Source organism: Tyto alba, unplaced genomic scaffold, assembly GCF_018691265.1.
Source record: "Tyto alba isolate M040663 unplaced genomic scaffold, T.alba_DEE_v4.0 Super-Scaffold_14, whole genome shotgun sequence".
In the NCBI taxonomy this organism is placed as follows: domain Eukaryota; kingdom Metazoa; phylum Chordata; class Aves; order Strigiformes; family Tytonidae; genus Tyto; species Tyto alba.
The window spans coordinates 1,186,465-1,206,418 of record NW_024881276.1 but is presented as its reverse complement, the minus strand read 5'-3'; the positions used below and the strand labels follow the sequence as shown (position 1 = coordinate 1,206,418).

Genomic DNA, 19,954 nt, shown 5'->3' with positions numbered 1-19,954 from the left:
GCCATTTGTGAGGATGATGACCAGGATGGAGTCCTGTACGGATGCCCGTTCGGGTCTGCAAGTGATCTCCTGCTGTTGTGAAAACTGACTGCCAGGCTCTGTTGTTTGATTCTTGTCTTTTACCTGGTCATCATTCCATGGCAGGAACTACCTTCTTGTTCTACAAGGCTTTCTTTAAGACCATTTGATGATTTATAAGAAGTGTTTATGTCTTCAGCAAATTACTGCTTATGTGCTTCTGGCTTGCGTTTCTACATTTATCTTGTCTGGTTTTCCTCCTTTGGATGTGATTTCGTATATTTGAAGTGCATCTTTTTAGATGTACTATTTACCCAAAATTTTAAACATTCTGGGTTTTGTTTGTTTCTCAACAGTTATTTTTGATATACAGAAGTTCATATTATGATGACTATAAACAATCTTTTCTCCAACTTGGAAACAAGCAGACTCATTTTATACAATTTACTTTTTGGAATTAAATATGATTTTAATGTCACTTTAGACTTTTCTCATTTTTAAAACTTGACTTCCCAATTCTGCCAGGGTTATGGAGCAGTTGTGTCACAGCATTTTGACTCATGACTTGCACACTGCTCAGAACCAAGTCAAGAGTGCCTTGCCTTGTTTCAGCTTTAACCAAAAGCTCCTCCGTGAATCAGTCATTTGTGGTGTCATTTAGTCTCTGCATCACACCCCAACCTGACATTTACCCAGTCTGTGTGGGGGTGATTGAAGTTTCTGATTACTAATTTGTTTTTTTGCTGTCTCTTAAATCTCTCTTGGCACCTCACTGACACCATTGTCATCCTGATTAGGCAGTGACAACTTATTTCTAATCCTTGTGTAGGCCTGGTGTCTTAATCCATAGAGATAATGTGTAACATTCAGTACAGTTAACTACCTGATGCAAAGCTTTCTTTAACATACAGTACAGCCTTCTTTTTCTTGCCTATGTCATTTGTTTTATGTTACAGGTTTCCACTGACCGCTTTCCTTCCATCAAGTCTCTGATGCTCCTATTAAGTCAATATTCTCACTTAAAATTAGGTATCCTAGTTCCTTCATCTAATTCAAAAGCTTCTAGCATTTCAATAGTAGTATGTATATTTTTGATCTGGTTGCTTAGTTTTCTATGTTATCTTTAAATGGTATTTTTGGATGCAGAATGAGCTTAATTTGTGTCGTGAGTTTTACCAGTTTCTGTCTTATTTTTTTCTCAAGGGTATAAAGCTTTTTTAATTTCACCACTCTGTGATTCATCCCCCCCAAGACAGATTTTCTTCTGCACCTGTTGGCTTTCTTATAGTCTTTAATTCAACCCCCTTTTCTGGTAGCCTTCCTGTTTTTTAGTTCCAGCAGCTTTACCTGAATCCTGGTTTTGCTGTACAGACTTTGAACAAAGTTTGTCCAGTTCCTGATGAATCTAAACCTTTCATCTGTATGCCGTTGTCTCCAGCCAGCATGAAAAAGCACTGCTGGAGCTAGAGCAGAGGTAGATGATCAAGGATATAATTTTCGTGTTTGAGGAGGTCATCCGATTATCATAACTGAGGTGCACTGCAGAATACTAATCTCTGTCTGAAAGCAATGGTCTATAACGTACCTTGCTCGTGCTGCTTTACCCAACCGCATTTTGTTCACCCAAAGGCCTTGTGGGGAAGTTGATTTCTTGCCTCTTAAATGCACTTTGCTGCTTCTGAAGTATTCAGCAGTAGGAGATGAATTAGGTAAGTAATTGAGCAGTCGTTATAGGCTGTACCTGTGGTAAGGAAGACTCTGGTTCTTTAAATAACTGGTCTGTGTCTTTACTTATGAATTCGAGGACACTTTGAAATCAGTGTGTCCACCTAGCACAGATTTATACGAGTAATCATGCTACAGAAGAACTATTACATACAGCAGAGTAACTGTCTAGTGAGGGAAAAACACTTTGTGTAAGGGAGGAATGTAAACCAAGTTTTAAGGTCTCAACGTTTTCACCAAATTTCTAAGGAAATAAAAATATTTGCCTTCTGTCCTTCCAGTTGGTGCCACACTAGAAGGAACTTCACAATCCATGAGTAGACCCTTCCACATTCGATTACTTGAAGTGGACATCTGTCAGAATACATTCCCAGTTTATCACCTTTGCAGATATCTTGTATTGCACATATGTGTTGATGTTGGAAAAGAGCCTACAGTTGCCTCAAGGAAAGTATTGTTACTGTACATATATCATAGACCCGTAGAATCCCAGACTGGTTTGGGCTGGAAGGGGCCTTAAAGCCCCCCCCAGCTCCAGCCCCCCTGCCCCGGGCAGGGCCCCCTTCCCCCAGCCCAGGGGGCTCCCAGCCCCGTCCAACCTGGCCTTGAACCCTTCCAGGGAGGGGGCACCCACAGCTGCTCTGGGCACCCGGGGCCAGCGCCTCACCCCCCAAACAGGGAACAATTTCCTCCTTATATCTAATCTAAATCTACCTTTTTCCAGTTTAAAACCATTATCCCTCGTCCTATCACTCCTACACCCCCTGATAAAGAGTCCCTCCCCATCTTTTCTGTAGCTGCCCTTTAAGTACTGGCAGGGCACTATAGGGAACCTCCTCTTCTCCAGGCTGAACCCCCCCAACTCTCTCAGCCCGGCCCTCCAGGGGAGCTGCTCCAGCCCCCCCAGCATCTCCGTGGCTCCTCTGGACTCGCTCCAACAGGTCCATGTCTTTCCTGCGCTGGAGGCCCCAAAGCTGGGCACGGGGCTCCAGGCGAGGTCTCACCAGAGCAGAGTAGAGGGGGAGAATCACCTCCCTCAGCCTGATGGCCACGCTGCTTTATTTTATACAGCCCAGGATGCAGTTGGCTTTCTGGGCTGGGAGCACACATGGCTGCCTCGTGTCCGGTTTTCCATCCATTAGTACCCCCAAGTCCATCTCCGCAGGGCTGCTCTCAATCCGTTCTCTGCCCAGCCTGTCTTTGTGCTGGGGAGTGCCCTGACCCACGGGCAGGACCTCGCACTTGGCCTTGTTGGACTTCATGAGGTTTGCACAAAAGGTAAAGTGACCCAGACATTGTTCACTACAGGGTCAGCTTTGCTCTAGGTATCCTAAGTAGATACAAACCCCTGGGAGTACCCACTGTCATCGGATGACTCTGCTTTAAAAAATCCAGCTACTAAAACTGGAAGCTTTGAAGATCTGTGAGTAAATATGTGTTTGACTAAATACACGTTTCATGTCAGTTGTTCAGACCATCCTGTTTGCAGCTTCAGGAGTCAGGTAGCGCTGCACTTTGAAACCCTACAAATTTTTCTTTACGCAACGACACACTTTGATTCCCTGATTCCAAAAGCTATTAGCAGATCTTTGCAGGGTGTTCAGGTCACATGCAGGAGGGGAGATGCTCCCTTAGCAAGACATTTCCCATTTAAAATCACTCACAGCCTAATTTTTGAAAGGGCACTGGCAGGGGACACGCTCCTTTCCACTTCTTTCGCAAGTCTCTGTACAACAAGAGGTTTGTGTGGGGGTTGAATATCACGTATGCTTGTAATACTTCCTCTCGGATGCAGCATTTGGCTTTTTTAACCCATGTATCTTGTTTTGCGGTTTACCAAGTTTTATGAGCATAGGCATGTCATGGGATGAGTTTATCCTACCCGCAGTAATGAGTTTTTAGTAAATGCATTGTTTTCCTTTTGACTTAGCATGCATCCCAGTTTTGTTACTGCAAGATGTGAAGTTGTATTTAGTGTTACTCATCGAGTGAAAGGGTGAAGTAAGGGAAGCTGGCAGCTCAAATAACGTGTCTGGAGGGAAGGGAGCAGGCTGCACAGGGCGGTTCACTGGTGACCTTTCCGACTCTTGACCATTGCGGAGAGAAAAATCTCTTCTAGTTTATTTCCTTACTCAAAAACGAACACATAATATCTTGGTCCCAGTGAACTGCCCGTTTGCATATAAAGATCTGCAGTGTCGGGGGCTCCCCGTGGAGGGCCGTGGGGCAGGGACTGGCAGCCAGGGCCCATCCCCAGCCAGGGGCAGGGCAACGGGGGGGCATGGGGACAGCCCCAGCCCTGGGGATGGGGACAGGGCTGGGCAGGGCTGGGCCATGGGCCCACGGGTGGGGTGCTGGGCCACGGGCAGGGTGGGGGGAGCCCTGGGGGCTGACATGGGGTGCCAGGCCATGGGCAGGGTGGGGGGAGCCCCGGGGGCTGACATGGGGTGCCGGGCCGTGGGCAGGGTGGAGGCCAGGAGCTGGCAGGGCCAAAAAGTTCTGGGGGTGCCCTCCAGACCTGGCACCCCCGAATGGTGTGTGCTGTGATACTGAAAAATACACAGATCATGTTTCAAGTGACACATTTTAAAATGATTCGATGGCCAATGCGTTCTCACTCTCTTTCTCAAAGGGCGTTTTTGTTCATGGTGTCTGTCTTGAACGGGATTTTCTGGAAGAGTATCTGGTGGTTCAGATAATCACAGACAGCAAGTAGAAGTTTTGGTGGCAGCCTTGCTGCTTTAGTGCCAGGGAGATTGGCTGGCTCCCAGAGTCAGCAAATGAACAGGTTTGGAGGTGAGAAAATTTAAAAAGTTCTCCCCACAGTGGGAGTAAATACTCCTTTTTTTAACCAGAAAAATATGGATGTGAACAGATATGTATTTCCATTTTCATTCAAGTGCATGTTTCCCTTAGCTCTCTGATTCTAAATATAGTTTTATTTGTTAACTCTGGAGTGATTAAAATAAATCATACGAGTTCTGGAGTCCCTTTAGAAAGGTCTTTCTACAATTCTGTGGTGACAAATAGACTGTAGACTTTTCAATCTGAAATACAGGTTTACTGAAAGTTGGTTTGGATGGTTTTCATGTTCAGTCATACCAAATAAGAGGGGCATGGAGCATATATTTATGGTCACAGTATTTAAAACACGTGGAGGCTCTTAACTACCTCCATCACTGCTGTCCTGGAACACCTTACAGACACTAAAAGAATTATGCATGCAGTAGTCTAAAGAAATAGGAAGACCTGAACAAATATGACAAATAATATCAACTTATAGGGCTTTCTCTGAGTTTTGTTTTTCCTTCCAGATTCTTCTTGTTAATTCAAGTAAAGCCAAAGAGAGATATCAGCTGATATATTTGTGGAAAGAACAAAGTAGAAGCGTGACAAGCCCTTCATTCTCTTAAATGGGTACCTGGTAGATCCCAAATTTGTAGCCTTTGTTCATATCTCATAACTGAAAAAAAAAAAAAAAAAATCCCATAGCTTTAAGATTTTAGGACACTAGCTCATTTCTCCAACTCACTGGTGGCACATCCTGCTACTGTGTAGGAGGCACAATCCATTAGTTGTCAGTTCCCATCTCTCTAAGGTCAGCTGCCTCAATCGTGGGAACCAGCTGACAGCTGATAAAGGTTGATTTTTTTTCTTCCCCGTAGGTTGTTAGCAGGATTTCAATTAGTGCAATTAAATGTACCTGTTTTCTTGAGGTCCTGTCAGCTCTAAAATAAATAAATTTGTGCTTCATGAAGCAAGTTTAGTGCCTCACTGAGCCTAGCATTATTTTTCTTTTTATAATATTGGGGTTTTTTTAAGGATATTTGGTGGAGTTTTTTCTGACTTGATCTCTTTTAAAGTTTTCAAGAGTAGCATCTAAACATTTGACATTTCTATTCCTCTTTTTTAGGAGCACTCCATCAGATGCTGAATTTTATGTTCTGTCTGTCCATCATCAAGTGGATTTTGATTGCAATTTGCCACACAGTCTTTGGACAGATCTTCAGGGGTGTAGTGAAAGACCACACTTCTTTTAGCTCGTTTTCTGCCACCAGATCAGAGAGTATGATACCCTTGATGTGTAAAGGTGTATGTTAGTATTTCCTTTGGGAATAGAAACTCCTGATTACTGAGAAGCTTATGGTGGTGTAACACCGGTGATACTCTGAGTCAGAGAAGGAATATTTAAGCACTCTCCCCTCAACCCCCATCTGTCAGGGATTAAATACTCCAGACTGATTTCTTACTGTCCTGATTTATGTCTCTGAACTGAAATATTTGCAGGAACTTTCTTCTTTCTCTCTCTGTATTTCCCTACCAAAGCCTACCTCTGATGTTCGGATGAGAGAACACCCCAGGAGCGGGAAGGCATCCCCCTCAGTTTGTTGTGGGCAGAAGAACACAGAGAGAGAAAAGCCAATACCCAGCTTTTGAAGAATAAGCTCTGTGGCCATGGCAGGAAGGTGCCTTGGGGCTGTGCCAGCTGAGGGTGCCCGGCTGCTCCCCTTCATTCCTGTGGAGAAGCTTCTCTCCTGTTGCAGTGACCACCACCCGTCCCCGAAAAGCAGGGGAAGAAGCTGCTTTGGCCGGTTGCTATGTCAACCATGCTCCCTTTGCCTGCAAAAAGCCGAGCGCTGGTTGGTATGGCAACCCTCCTCGGAGCACCCAGAGATGCTCGGTGGGGGACAGGCTCTCTGGAGAAGGCACTGTGGTTGTGGTGGAGATGGAAACTCTCATGCCAAAGGGTAGGAGAGGGCAGGAAAGACCCACACTTTCATACATCTATTTGGAAAACTTTGTTTTATAGCATCAAGTGAGTTCTTGGAGGCTAAATATTTCCTTAGATCTATTTATAACACCATGCTTGTGTGTTTCAGTAGAAGAAGGAAAAAAATCGTGGTAATTTGGTACAAAGGATACCAAGACAACATGGATGTATGGAGGGTCACACTGAAATAATTGTACTTGAGCTGCTTTGGCGTTGCATTTTCTTAACAGAAGAGTATTTTAGCCACATGCCTGGGAAAATATGGGCCATGTTTTCAGCTTGTCACTACTGTAGGGTTTTTGAGTGGTGTCAGAGAGAAGCCGGAGTCAGGATCTTATAACGTGAGATGGATCTTTACTATAACTGCAGGTGGACCAAGAAACGTTAGAGGAGGGTGCTTTGGTGGAGTAGAGCAGACGTGTGTGCGTCTGTGCATGTACACGTCTCCTTCACTCAGGCTCCTCATGAACTACTTCTAACACCAGAGAGGCTCTGATCTGGCAGTTTTCTTGTAAAAGACCTTGCAGAACAATAGGCTTTGGTGATTTTCTCCATTCGCTCACAGTGAATTAAGTAATGTATGGGTTAGACACTGGGTAAATCAAAATGGCAACATGTAAAATATAATGTATTTTTTTTAATAAAACTTTTCTTTAATATAAAATTTTCTGAAACTTTTAGAAAACTTTGAATGCTGAGAAAAATGACTAAGTGATCATCTCACACAACTGAATAGCATTGCTGGTAAATTCTGACTTCCTAAGCTTAGCCTTTCTGAATACATCTTTATTAAATTCATATTTAGCTATGTAAATTAATGCGTGCAATAATCTATTTCTCAGGTCTTTTCTGTGTATGGTAGGGGGACAGATTTACGGCTATTTTGTCAAAGCATAGGATTCATGAGTTTGGCTTTGCAACTCACTTTGGGTTTATTGAGAAGAATGTAACTCAGTCATCAATGCTTCAGAAAAAGCTCCTTATACTACAGCAGCCATACGTAATCTTTGAAATTGTGTGGATGGTGAGGGAAGGGACCTTCAAGTTATACGGAGACTAAGGTGTGGATTTTCAGGACATCTTTTTATTCATTGAACCGAGTATTTTCTTTATTAACTCATCAAAAATAAATAACCCAAAAGCTGATGATAATAATCAGATTTGTCTGTTGGTCAAGAAAACAAGGATGTGAATTTACATCCAAATGCAAATCTAAACCAGGACTCTTCATTTCAAGCAGATACAAGGCTGTCCTCCCAGGCATTGGAATTGGTTTTTTTTTTGCATAAATTTTTCCAATATTTCCAGTAGTTTTAAATATATTTATTTATTTTGCATGAATAATCTCTTTTGCTTAACTGCCATATTAACAGTATCCCATCATAATTATTAATTGTAGTGTTCTATCTAGCAGTCATTTTGAAGAAACAACAGTCTTACAGCTAATGGAAAACTAACATCTTTGATACATAATACAGTAAGACTGTAAACAGTGATAGTCAATATAAAAGCTTTATTGCTGCTTTAATGTTGTTAATTTTATTTTGATGAGCAAAACAGATTTATAAATTTTTCTCTCCCTTTTATTGAGTGCAGGAGAGAAAAGCTATAGATAACAAACCCTGTAATAGAAAACAAATTTTTGTTTGCTTTTAGTATTACAGCATCTTAGTATTTATCATTCCTGAGCCCTACAGTCAGTGCATTAGGTACTATACAGTGGCATACTATCATACATTCTGCCTGTCTGAAGTGGCTTTTGTAGTTAAATCATGGTTGTGCTTCCTACATGGTATGGTGAGTCTGTGGAGAGACAAATATAATGTAGAAAAAGGTTAAATATTTCTTTGTTCATGGTTAGCATACACAATATTGGTGAGCCTAATTCTTGCTTAAGATGTTTTGAAATCACAGATAATACGCATGAAGAACACAGATATATTATACTCTATTTAAGTTGTGATATCAACCTCTTTACCATTGTGTCTAAATTCCTTCTCAAGTATTATCTACTATTTGAGTTTTTTTCTTCTGTTTTTTTTTTTGTTTGTTTGTTTTTTTTTTTTTTGTTTTTTTTTTTCTTTTTCCCCCAGGGAAAACTATGTATTTAAAACACTAGCACACTTTTCTGTGTGCCTTTCCTTACATTAGTGACATAGTTGCACTGCTAGAAAGTCAATGATGCTCATCACTGTTCTTTATCCTTGTAGGATGTTCCATATTCTTTAAATACACAAAAGAAAGTTCATGTTGCCTGTGCAGTGCAGCTTTTCCCATTTTGAGGACATTTCTCCCGTACTTCAGAAGCACTGTGTTTGTCTTTCTGTCAGGGCTTCGAGTGATTTTGTTACCATCCTCGACCTGAAGCGTCTATTACTGTGAGGAACTGGAGAGGGGAAAGGGAGACCTTGAATGTGGCATGCTATTGTATGGGGAAAAAAAGAAAAATGATTTATGGAGGTCTTTGCTGCTGAGAAAATTGTCCGCTGCTCTGTGCAGTAGTTAGAATTTCCTACAGCTGGCAGCTCTGTGTCATCTTTGAGATATAATAGCACCCTAGTACAGTAGCTGTAGTGGGATTAATCTCTTCTAGCTTTAGACATCTACCCTCTTGACCTTTATATCAGAGCCAGTCATCATAAGCTCCCCTGGAGGCAGGTGGTCCTTAATAAACTTTGTAGGCTACTTACCTAGGGGTAAAAGCGCATTTTCTCATTTTACCTGACAAATGCCTGGTGCGTTTTTTTCCAGCCCACACTCAAAACCATTTTTGCATTTTCCTCTGGAGTATAGAAGAGGTGAAAACTTCCTTTATGGGTACAAAGCCTAGCAAATTAGTTAATCAAAGAATGAGAGCTGACATCCTTACGGGTTTTAATAAGCTTAATTTCTGCTGGTGGTGACTTTGGTAGAGCAACCCTAAGGAACTGGCCTTTCCTGATCATCTTCTCACTCCTTGCACAACCAAGGGGTTTCACTGCCGTTCTAGTACAAGTTTGTTGCTGCTTTTTGCTTTGTGGCGATTGGAAAAGGCGTGTTGGTGAACAAGCGTGGTTCGTATTACTTCTTTCTCTCCCATCATCTTCAGACCAGGTGAGGCTGGCAGAGCACAGGTGTGCAGTGATCCTCGAGGGCGTGCGGGAGCATATGTACTTTCCTGAGCACCCCATTTCTGCCAGGTCTGTTGCTCCAAGTGCAGAGAGGGGGGTTAGGCAGACGAGGCAGTGCATCTGGGTAGTGTACTGCCACTGCAGAGGATGCTGCTCGAGCATTTTCCTGAGAAGGTACCAAGTGAGGAGCTGTGAATGAGCTGATATTTCGCATGCGATAATGTACTTCTTTTAAAAATAACTTTTCAGGGTGTCGTTGCTTTCAATACGTGCAAATATAATCATATACATTAGCAGATGTATAGATGGGGGGGGTATTTAAAGCTAAGAGGAAATAAGAAGTGAAAATTAATTGAGAAGGTACTAATGAAATTTGTGCCTTAGAGGATGCATTTTGGAAGTTTGTCTTGCAGTCAAGACATTGAAAGTTCTTTGTGTTTGCTGGATGTTGCTGTTCCTGTGTGTAATTTGTGAACTTTTTTCTCTGTTATTCCCTGCCATAGTAAATTTTATTATTTAAGAATAAAATGACAGATTATTACTGCTTGTACTGTTACATATATTTTGCTTAGCTAGTTAATTACTCCATTTGTTAGCTGTTAGCATGTATTTTATCTCAAGCCAAAGGAAAAAGGAGGCTAGCCTAAAGCTTTCTTCTGTTCAAATGTGCTGCTTCTCTTGTATTTTGGTGCTAGCCAGTTCACTTCTTTCAGTGCTGTGCAGTGCCACCCCATCTCTTTATTTCTGCTTGGCATTATTTTGTGCTTACGCCGTGCGTTTACACGTAGCGAGCTTTTGGAGTACTCATGCCCGCAGCTTTTATAATCCCCAATTTCTTGGCATTGATGTGCAAACCACTGTAGAAGCCAAGCACACAGCAAGTTTTGAACATTAGTAGAAAAACGCTTTGATTAGGGTGAAGCAGAGCTGGTAGAGGATATTCATTCTAATGCATCAGTGTCAGAAATTGGGTTGCAGAGAAGATGAGGGGAGATGCGGTCTTCCTGACGTGCTGATGGGAGCGAGGCAAGTGCACCCGGAGTAGCTGGTACCTCGTTCACCACTGAGCAGGGACCATTAGTCCCACCGAAGAAAGCTTCTGACAAAAAGGTCAGAGCACGTTCTCCTGAGCAGTCGTGTCGGATCTGAGTTATGAGGAATGAGCTTCCTTCCAGGCAGTTCCATACAGGCTCCTTTCTCCCATCACTGGGGCCTTTTGTTTTCAAAGGTCTCCTATTAGTTTCCTAAAACGAGAACACCTTGCCCTTGATATCTATAATAATTTATTTTTCTGAGCAATTGAGTTTGATTTCTTAAAGCTATAGCAGCTCCCTCATTAAAGAGAATGAATCACAGAAGAAAAAATGCAAAGGTTCCGAGCGTGAAAGGTGTGCTCAAGTTCCATTTGATTGCAAGGAAAGGCCGTAGGGCTCGAGGGAAGCCGGGCAGGCCAGGTGCCCGAAATTGGGTTGTCTCCACGTGAAGCCCATTACAAGAACGGACGGCTCCGAGCAGCCATCCTTAGACACTCCGAGCGCCCCTTGCCCGAGCAAGCAGTAAGCCTGAGGGGTTTTGCATCACCAGCTTGTAGAACCAGATGCAAATGCAGGTATCCCGTGGTTTGCACACCTGCTGCTAAATATTTAAACGTGTTTGGAGAGCACATAAATTTCTCAGTGTTTTGTGGAGAGTTTCATGAAGAGTTTTATCGCGTGGAGCGCTTCTGTAATTTGAAAACCAGAGTTTTAATGGCCTGTGCTAACGGTCTCGTTTGTTTCATTGTTAAACATGGCAGTATTACCATATCTTCTTTTTTCATATTTTCTTTAATTGCAAATGTTCATTTTCATATATAAGAAAGTATTATTTTCAGGTGTTAATAGTTTTTATTTCATGCATAAAAATAGACTTTCTAAAAGGAAAAACGTGCTTCGGTACTTCAAAAGTTATGAGGGAAAGAAGACAGAGATTTTTCTTTTCTAACAGGGAATTTTGCTATTTTATGTGATTTTTTTTTTTTTTTTTTTTAATTTTGCTGGAACTTAACTTTAAAATATTCCCAGATTTTTTTATTTTTTTTTTTTTAATAATACCATGAAGCTAGTGAATGAGGCCTATCTAAGACTTTCAAAGTGTTTCAATATAGCATGATTATGACATGACCAAGTCAGGTTAGCGAATTCTGAAATTAAATAAATAACTTTAAAATGGATGTTTTAGGCTTCAGTATCCATGTATAGGCTTTTATGTTACTGATCACAGCTCATATCAGACACCATGAACCTTAACTGACAAAATTATGAAAACCAAACATTGACATTAGTGAGACTTTACTACAATTTACTGTTCTTCTAAGTACCGATGTAGCCTGTTGATGAGAAAATCTTTTATGTCACTGCAAGATGCAGTCTCACACAAAGGCAAATGTATAAACAACATATTTGCAGCTTATTTTTCAGACAGAAATTTGCATACTGCTTCAAAATACTTTTAATGTTTTTCCTTTCATCTGTGTTTTTTAAAAATGGGGAAGATGGCAGCATTTACCTATTATCTCATTTATCATTCCACAGACATCATAATTTTGGATAGTTGTCAGGGAAACTACATGAAAGAAGAGGGGGAGCAGAACAAAAGATACCAATTCTAGCTGAATTTCTTGCGATTTGAGATGCTCTAGAAATGACTAGAGCGATACTTGAATTATTAGAATTATTTAATAAGTGCTAGGAATATTTAATGGGTTTATTAAGCATTTTTTCCAATAAAATATTTAAACCTAAATTAAACCAACAGCAAAATAATCCAGTAACAGGGGAAAAAAAATTGCTCTTCTAGTTACACCAAGTATGATTGACTATTGTGCCTCTCCTTTTTTTTCCTTGCCAGGATTACACTTTGACTATGTATTTTCAACAGTACTGGAGAGATAAGAGGCTGGCTTACGCTGGCATACCTCTCAACCTCACGCTTGATAACCGAGTGGCAGATCAACTCTGGGTGCCCGACACTTACTTCTTAAATGACAAGAAATCATTTGTGCATGGTGTTACCGTGAAGAATCGAATGATTCGCCTTCACCCAGACGGAACGGTGCTTTACGGCCTCAGGTCTGTACTGCCCCGATGATAATTTCATCACTGTCCTTATGTATTGTTGATATTTGCTTCCTCGTGCAAGGTTATTGCAAACTTTGGGTAGCATATTATGTAACCTGCCCTGTAACTCTGAAAGATGCCCGTAGAAAACAAATGACACACTCAATGTTTCTTAATTTTGCCAGAAGCACCTTCAGTCAGGTTTTATCTGTTTCTGTGGAGTCACCATATCTGGAAAGCCCACTGGCTGTAGGAGGCAGAAAGGCACACATTAATTGTAAACCTGAAAATTTTGTCCAAAATACAGGCAGTAAGATTAAATGTGTGTGCTTATGTTGTCTCTTGGTGTGTCTGCAGTCAGTAGAGAAAAAGCCACAAGCAGCCCTGGTTGAATGGAGTCAGGCACAGCTGAGACCATGACTGTGGGCGCTTTCAGTGATTTCTTCTAGCAGGGGTCAGCATTGCAATGTGTTATTTTTCAAACCAGAGGTACAGAGTGACCTTACGTTACCCTACTTTCCACCTATTCTAGGCTTGACCTGTCTTTTCTTTGTTTTCTGTCATAGCTTTTATGGTTAGGAATGCTGAAACATCGTTCCCTTAATAAACTTAACGGCACTAGCAAACATCTTACTGGAAGACTCAGTAGTATCAAAAACTTGCTTTCTTTGGACAGGTTACTCCATTTGCTCCAATGGTTTAAACTGTACCAACAAAACAAGTCTTTGCCAGTCACTTCCATCACTGGAACATTCTTGTACTTTTAAGCATAGATAATACTCGAGATGACTGCGCATAGGTGGTGCAGGATAAAAAGTCTGTAGTGTGAAAATGAATGAGATCTGAAAAGTGGTGCAGATGGATTAGATGTCTAGTATCATTATTTTACCTCCTTTTGGTTTTCATCAACAGTTGAACTTTTTACCTCTCTTGGGCCTCGGCCCCTCACCTCCTTAACTTCTATATTATGTATGGGCTGTATGACTCTTTCTAGACAAAATAAAAATAGACTCAGCCTATTAAGAAATGTTAAAGAAGTTGAGGATGTTCGGGAAATATTGTCCCTATAATTATCTGTTTTTACCAAAATGAGGCTTTCATCTCATATGCTATTGACCCAGCATGGAACACTGCAGGGTTAGGATTCTTTCCACAAGTAGTTAAATGTCAAAAAGTGATGCAAGGTATTTTTGTTTCCTTTATCTCAAGAACCACCTTCACAAGCAATGTAATAAAAACGCGATGGAGATTAGAACTCTTGTGATTGTAATAATGTATAGGAGTCTTTCTGTTACACTCTAAAAACATTTGGAGCTGTTCGGATGAGGATTATCTATCATGAAATGGTGCATTTGAATAAGTTAGCTTCCTCTTCTGCAAAACTTAAATGTCCACAAGCAGATTGCATGTCACTTGACAGTGTTTGCTTAGCAGTGATTTCACCAGCGGCTCAGGTGTGGCACACTTCTTTCCACTGCCTTTCCTCTGAAAGCACTGAATACCCAGGCTCAGATATCCATGGTGTGAAGCAGCTGAGTTACTTAATGAAGGCTAACTGTCTGAAAGTAAGTCTTGGCAAAATATAGGACATAGTGATCAGAAGGAAGAAAATATCCGAGCCTTAGCCCTGTTGATTTAAAGACCTGCACTTTGTGTTGCTTTACCACTAGCCTGTCTGCTTGTGCTGTGGCTTGAGAGCATCCCGATGGCGTTGGCCTCCAGTCTGGAGGCAGTGATTCATCCTGTGGGTTGAGATCAGAACCTGCAGCTTTATCTGCCACAAAACACAGGGTCACTAAGAAAAACAGGGGAAATTTTGGAGGGTTGAAACTGATTATGGAATATCCACAGAGCAAAGCAGTTCCTCAAAAGATATATAATGAAAGTGATCCTGAGGCCACGCTCGCTGATTCTGTGTTCTCTTCTGAACAATGCAGAATTTGTCATGGTTTTGAAAAACGTGACCTTCAGTTATCCAAGGTTTCTCTCTGCTTCAGAGAAAGCAGTTTGTTACTGCAGCAAAAATCTGTGAGAGTGGGCGAATGGGACAGTAACTTTTTGAAGTCAACCCATTTCTGGGGTATTTTTTTCTTTGGGCATGATACTGACTTTGTTCCACCTTGTTCAGAACAATATACAAGACATATGATGATGCAACAGCTTTTTTTTTTTTTTTTTTCATAATAGACCAAAAAAGAAAGAATGACATTATAGACTGGGGATCAAAAATAGAATCTTTCCAACTGCTTGTGTGTTTGCCATATATAGACCTCTTGTTCTCAGGCAGCACAATGATACATGTTACAAATGATAGAGTGAAGGAATATATGTATTTTATCTGAAAGGACTCACGCTGTTATCACCTGTATATAAAACATGATGGATGTTTGCAAGGTGAAAAGAATAGTTGTGATCAGTCAGACAAGACAAACACACTTATTTCTGTTCTGGTTTGGATTAATATATTTCTGTATCAGGATGAAAAGAGGATCGAATCAGCCATAAGGACTGTGACCCAGTCACATGAGTATTTATATCGCTTAGACTGATTTCTACTGTAAACCTTTGGGGGACAGAAAATATGCTTCTGTCAGTTATCTGTGCAGCACCTCCCAGCACATCACAGGTAGGGTTCCTATACAACACAGCAATATAATCAAAGATGATCAGCTTGCTAGTAAAACAGCGGAGAAGGGTAAGAGAATCTATATCCAGAGGAAAGATAACTGGAGTAGGGAATTTTAAAGAGTTAAAAATATTTCCTTTGTGTATTGCTTTCACCCAAAATATATGTGTATCTGTGTACTGCTTTATCTTTATCTGTCTCAGAATTGTTTCTCTGTCATTGCTGTGATGATGAGTTCTTGAAACCTTGTTGTCCTGCTGTGTCAGGCAGCATCCCATCCCATAAAAAATAAACCTGCTCTTCTTGAGAGCGTGCAGGAGCCTGAGCAATTAAAATTTGCTTTTGGTGAACATTTCTGCAAGTTAAATTTGGTTGCTTGAGTGTTCATTCAGGAGGGACCTCTGAGCTCTCAACTTACTTTGAGTAAATGGGATAAATCTGTTTCTATCTCTATCTAGCTGTATCTTCTTTTCTGTTTCCTATCATGAAATTAAAAACATACTTGTTGCTGTAGTGTAAAAAGTTCCTTGAGCAAGAATGTGCAGTTTCTGGTACTGGAACTTGTGACACAGAACCACTACAGTATGTAAACAGGTGAAAGTAAAAATATTCCTTAAAAAGTGACAAGGCTATTGGTAAGTTGAATGCAAGTTTGCCAGCTGCGTAGTTTTTAATTATTCTGTCAAATTAATCATTTGTAAGCACATGTGTTCTGTACGGCTGGCCTTTAAAGCTAGTTCTACAACATAATAGTTACGATCCTGGTACCACATTCCCTCTTGTATCAACTTAGCTCATGTGGATTCTGCTGCAGGAGCTTAAGTGAGACCTAGGTCAGTGTAGGGGAATGTCCTAAAGCGTAGGATAGAAACCTCATAGCAGCATCGCCCGAGTGTGCCTGCTTGGTTTACTTTGAGCACAGTTATCAGCTGACTCAGGAGCAAGATCCTTTGCTTGCACCATCAGTATCACTTGGTAAGCCTGACTGATCCCAGATTTAAGACTAAGTTTTCTTCTCTAAGACCCTATGCTAGTCCTAGTTTTATATGCTTAGCCAGAGCTGCTAGTAGTCGTGATACTGAGGAGACGTTCATCTCCATAATTAATAGCCCTGTGTCTAGCCACCTGGCTTGAGGGTCCAGAAGGGCCCTTGCAAATGCTGATTGCAGAGAAAACGTACCCCTGAACTGCAGAGCAGCTGAGGAGCTGCTGTTTGCAAACTGTCGCAGCCCCCTGGGGCAGCGTCTCCCAACAGGCAGCTGGAGGAAGGTTGACCTAAGCACCCTCCTGTGATACAGCGCGTGGTACCCGAAAGCCTGTGGGACTAACCTAAGGGTACTCAGAGGACACTGGGAGCCAACAGCTGTGTCAGACATGATCACGCCATCGATAAGGCTGAGAAGGGCAAAGACCCGCTGTGTGCCTTTCTTACTGGCTGCTGGTAGGAACACACACGAGCAGATACGCTGAGTAACAGATCCTTGAGCTCTCTCCTCTCCTAGCTCGTCCGTTGCCTTTGTGCTCATACAGCTGGCTCTCCCTGTGGAACAAAATTACAATATTTTCTTGCAAAAGCACCTTCTCAGTCAGGGAAGGGTGGCCTCTGTTGCCCCGAGATAGTTGTAATGGTCTTAATCCCTTCCTTTGGAAATTATGTGGTTATCCATCTAAAATAACCAATATGCAAAGGATAAACATTCTTTCCTTCCTCTTCTGAGAGATTGGGTAGGGCATTCATAACAACAACACGGGGCTTTTTTTGTGTGAAAGACGTGAAGAAAGGCACCTAACCATTTTTTCTCCTATTGAAATGTTGCCCCTGAATGTTAAAGTAGTTTACCAGATTAGAAGACTCTAATTTCAGAAAGTTAAGGGATTAAAGAAAAAGCTTCAAAATGGAGAAAACACATGGACAAATCCTTAACATTGAGGGTTCCAGCTTTTAGAGGTACGTTTAAGGCACTTCCTCTCTTGTGTTAGCATGAATTATCACCAGAATATCATTTGTTTAGGAACTAACTCTGTACAGGGTCCATCTCTTGTTTATATCAGAAAAGGATCAATAAGGAATGGACCCAGTCAGGCCCAGAAGAGAATTTAAATATGAAATTTATATGAAGCCATTATAAAGAAGAAGATGCATAATAATGTACATACTCTTTATTCAGCAAAACACTGAAATACGCTGAAGATTAATCGTGAACATATGGTTATATCTGTCTAATATATAAATCCATTAATTTAAAAACAAAGTGTGAATACTGTGTGAAGCTGTTAATGCAATTGTTTTGATTGTGCAATGTGTATTGTTGACATTCTTGATATACAAGAGCTTGATGAAAAATGCAGATTCATCGATAGTGATATATTTTGCAAATTCATCCTTAGTGTGCTAAATTGCTTGCATTGGAGATAGAGAAAGAAAAATATATTGTTATTTGGGGAGATAATTTAAAATTCAATATGGCTCTTCATTACAAAATCCTCTTTAAATTTGAAAACTAGAGAAGTATACTCAACTTTGAAACAAAACATTTTGCTGGACTTGAAACATTTTTTCAAGATTTCAGGTTTTTTCTAGAACTGCCACAAAACTAAGGAATCAGTTATTCACACAGCTCTAATAATTCTGACATTTGTGGAAGACTTCTTTTGCTTCACATTTTCTCACATAAAGACATATTTTTTAATCTCAGGAAGTGTTTGTGTAATATTTGCATACGTGAATAGGTCCGTTGAGCCCCGGGGGACCAGTTGCATAAGGGTAAGTCACGGTGAGTTGTTCCATTGCAGTCAGTACAACTGCTGTTGTATTAAGATGTTGCTCAATGTAAAACTGTGGACCGGATTCGCGATTATTGTCAGCCACTCTTCAGAGAGCCCTCACTTTGAAAAATAAACAGCAACAACAAAACTCGAATTACAGGGTGTACCATAATTCTATTTGATGTTTGTATTTCAGAATCACAACCACTGCAGCTTGTATGATGGACTTGAGAAGATACCCATTAGATGAACAAAACTGTACTCTGGAAATAGAAAGCTGTACGTACATAAGAAAATGCATATAAAAAACAGTTCAGATGCAGGGCAGTTTTCCTTTTATAGAACTGTGTAATATTTACACTGGTGTCTATAAACACTGAATCGTGTAATTATCACCCCTTGCATTTTTTGTTTATTTGACTTTTTAAAAAATATATAAGGGGTCATCTATTTCTAGATGTATGGATACATCCTAGAAAAGTGGGTTTAGGACAGAATGAAGTCATTTATTGCTCCAGCCTGACTTGGCAGAGGCAGTGACTGGATGCTTGTCTTCAACTCAAGAGAATGAATGTTCATATTTTAATCAGATTCATTTTCAAGAGAGCAAACACTGTGATATCATTTTCCTTCAGTATGCTTTATTATGCATGGATGGTCTTGCCTCAGCACCTCCCTGGGCTTCCAGATCGGCCCCGTTTATGATTTACAGTCGTGTTCCAAACAGAACCAGATTCTCTCTTCCACCTAGTCTTATCCTAGGGTTGCAATATTCAGATGCATATTTAGCGCTCCAAGAGTTCCTGCTCCATTTCTGCTACTGGCTGGAGATTGTGGCCATATACAGAAAATACCGGTGTATAGTCTGTCCTCAGCTGTAGTCTTCCACTACAGAGGCTAATGGAAATGGCGTGAATTACTCTTTAGTGTGAGTGGAAAAGATCTGCCCCAGTTATGTTTGTCTGTGTTCACTGAATAATCGGCCTTCTTCTGGTGATTATCAGCATAAATACACACTTGGTTTCGGTGCTAAATGCGTATGATGTCTTAAATCGTGCTAATCTGCAGTTTTGCAGATTATTGGGTAGCATTTTCTGTCTCATTGGGGCCGTTAATCCTTATGTAAATTCTGTGAAAGTGATATGATAAAAAAAAAACAAAAAACAGAACCAAAACCCAAAAAACCCACAACACAAAAAACGAGAGTATTTTGCCTCAAAATCCTGGGCAGACTGTAAAGGCACCGCTCTTCAGAAGACCTTCCCACAGGCATACAGAAGAAAATACCATACAGGACCGCAGCTGTCCTGATTCTTTGCATTGTTTCAAGTGACAATCCACGTGGCCTGTGTTTGAAGCTACATCTGAGTCTGCTGTTGTTTCTGACTGCCTCTCCTGCTTTGCCCGCAGACGGCTACACGACCGACGACATTGAGTTCTACTGGAGAGGTGGAGATAACGCAGTCACTGGTGTGGAGAGGATCGAGCTTCCTCAGTTCTCCATTGTGGAATATAGACTGGTGTCAAAGAATGTTGTCTTTGCCACAGGCAAGTCTTGTCATTTGCTCATTTAGTGTTTAATTTCCTTGTGTATGACAATTACTGTTTTATTAAGCATGATTAATCATTATTAATCATAATTATAAATAGTCTATGTTGTGTGTTTGACTAAAGAAATTGCTTACTTGATAAGGCCTAGAGGTAGGAGGCTATGAAATATCATTTCTTATTTATTTTTCTTTTTCTTGTGTGTGTGATACTTAACCAGACACCTAAACATCTATGATCTAAATAAATATGAACTCATTCACCTCTGAATCACGAGTTTAAGTGTAGCCTA

General features: G+C 40.9%; 1 protein-coding gene across 2 annotated transcripts in view; it reads left to right on the top strand.

Moving 5' to 3' along the window:
• GABRB3 (gamma-aminobutyric acid type A receptor subunit beta3) overlaps window positions 1-19,954 on the top strand; it is a 197,527-nt gene that overhangs the window by 152,887 nt on the left and 24,686 nt on the right. For both annotated transcript variants that reach the window (XM_042788687.1, XM_042788688.1), the window contains 3 exons: window positions 12,514-12,734; window positions 18,311-18,393; window positions 19,525-19,662. In XM_042788687.1, the coding sequence (XP_042644621.1) occupies window positions 12,514-12,734; window positions 18,311-18,393; window positions 19,525-19,662 (442 nt within the window). The remainder of the gene's footprint in view (window positions 1-12,513; window positions 12,735-18,310; window positions 18,394-19,524; window positions 19,663-19,954) is intronic.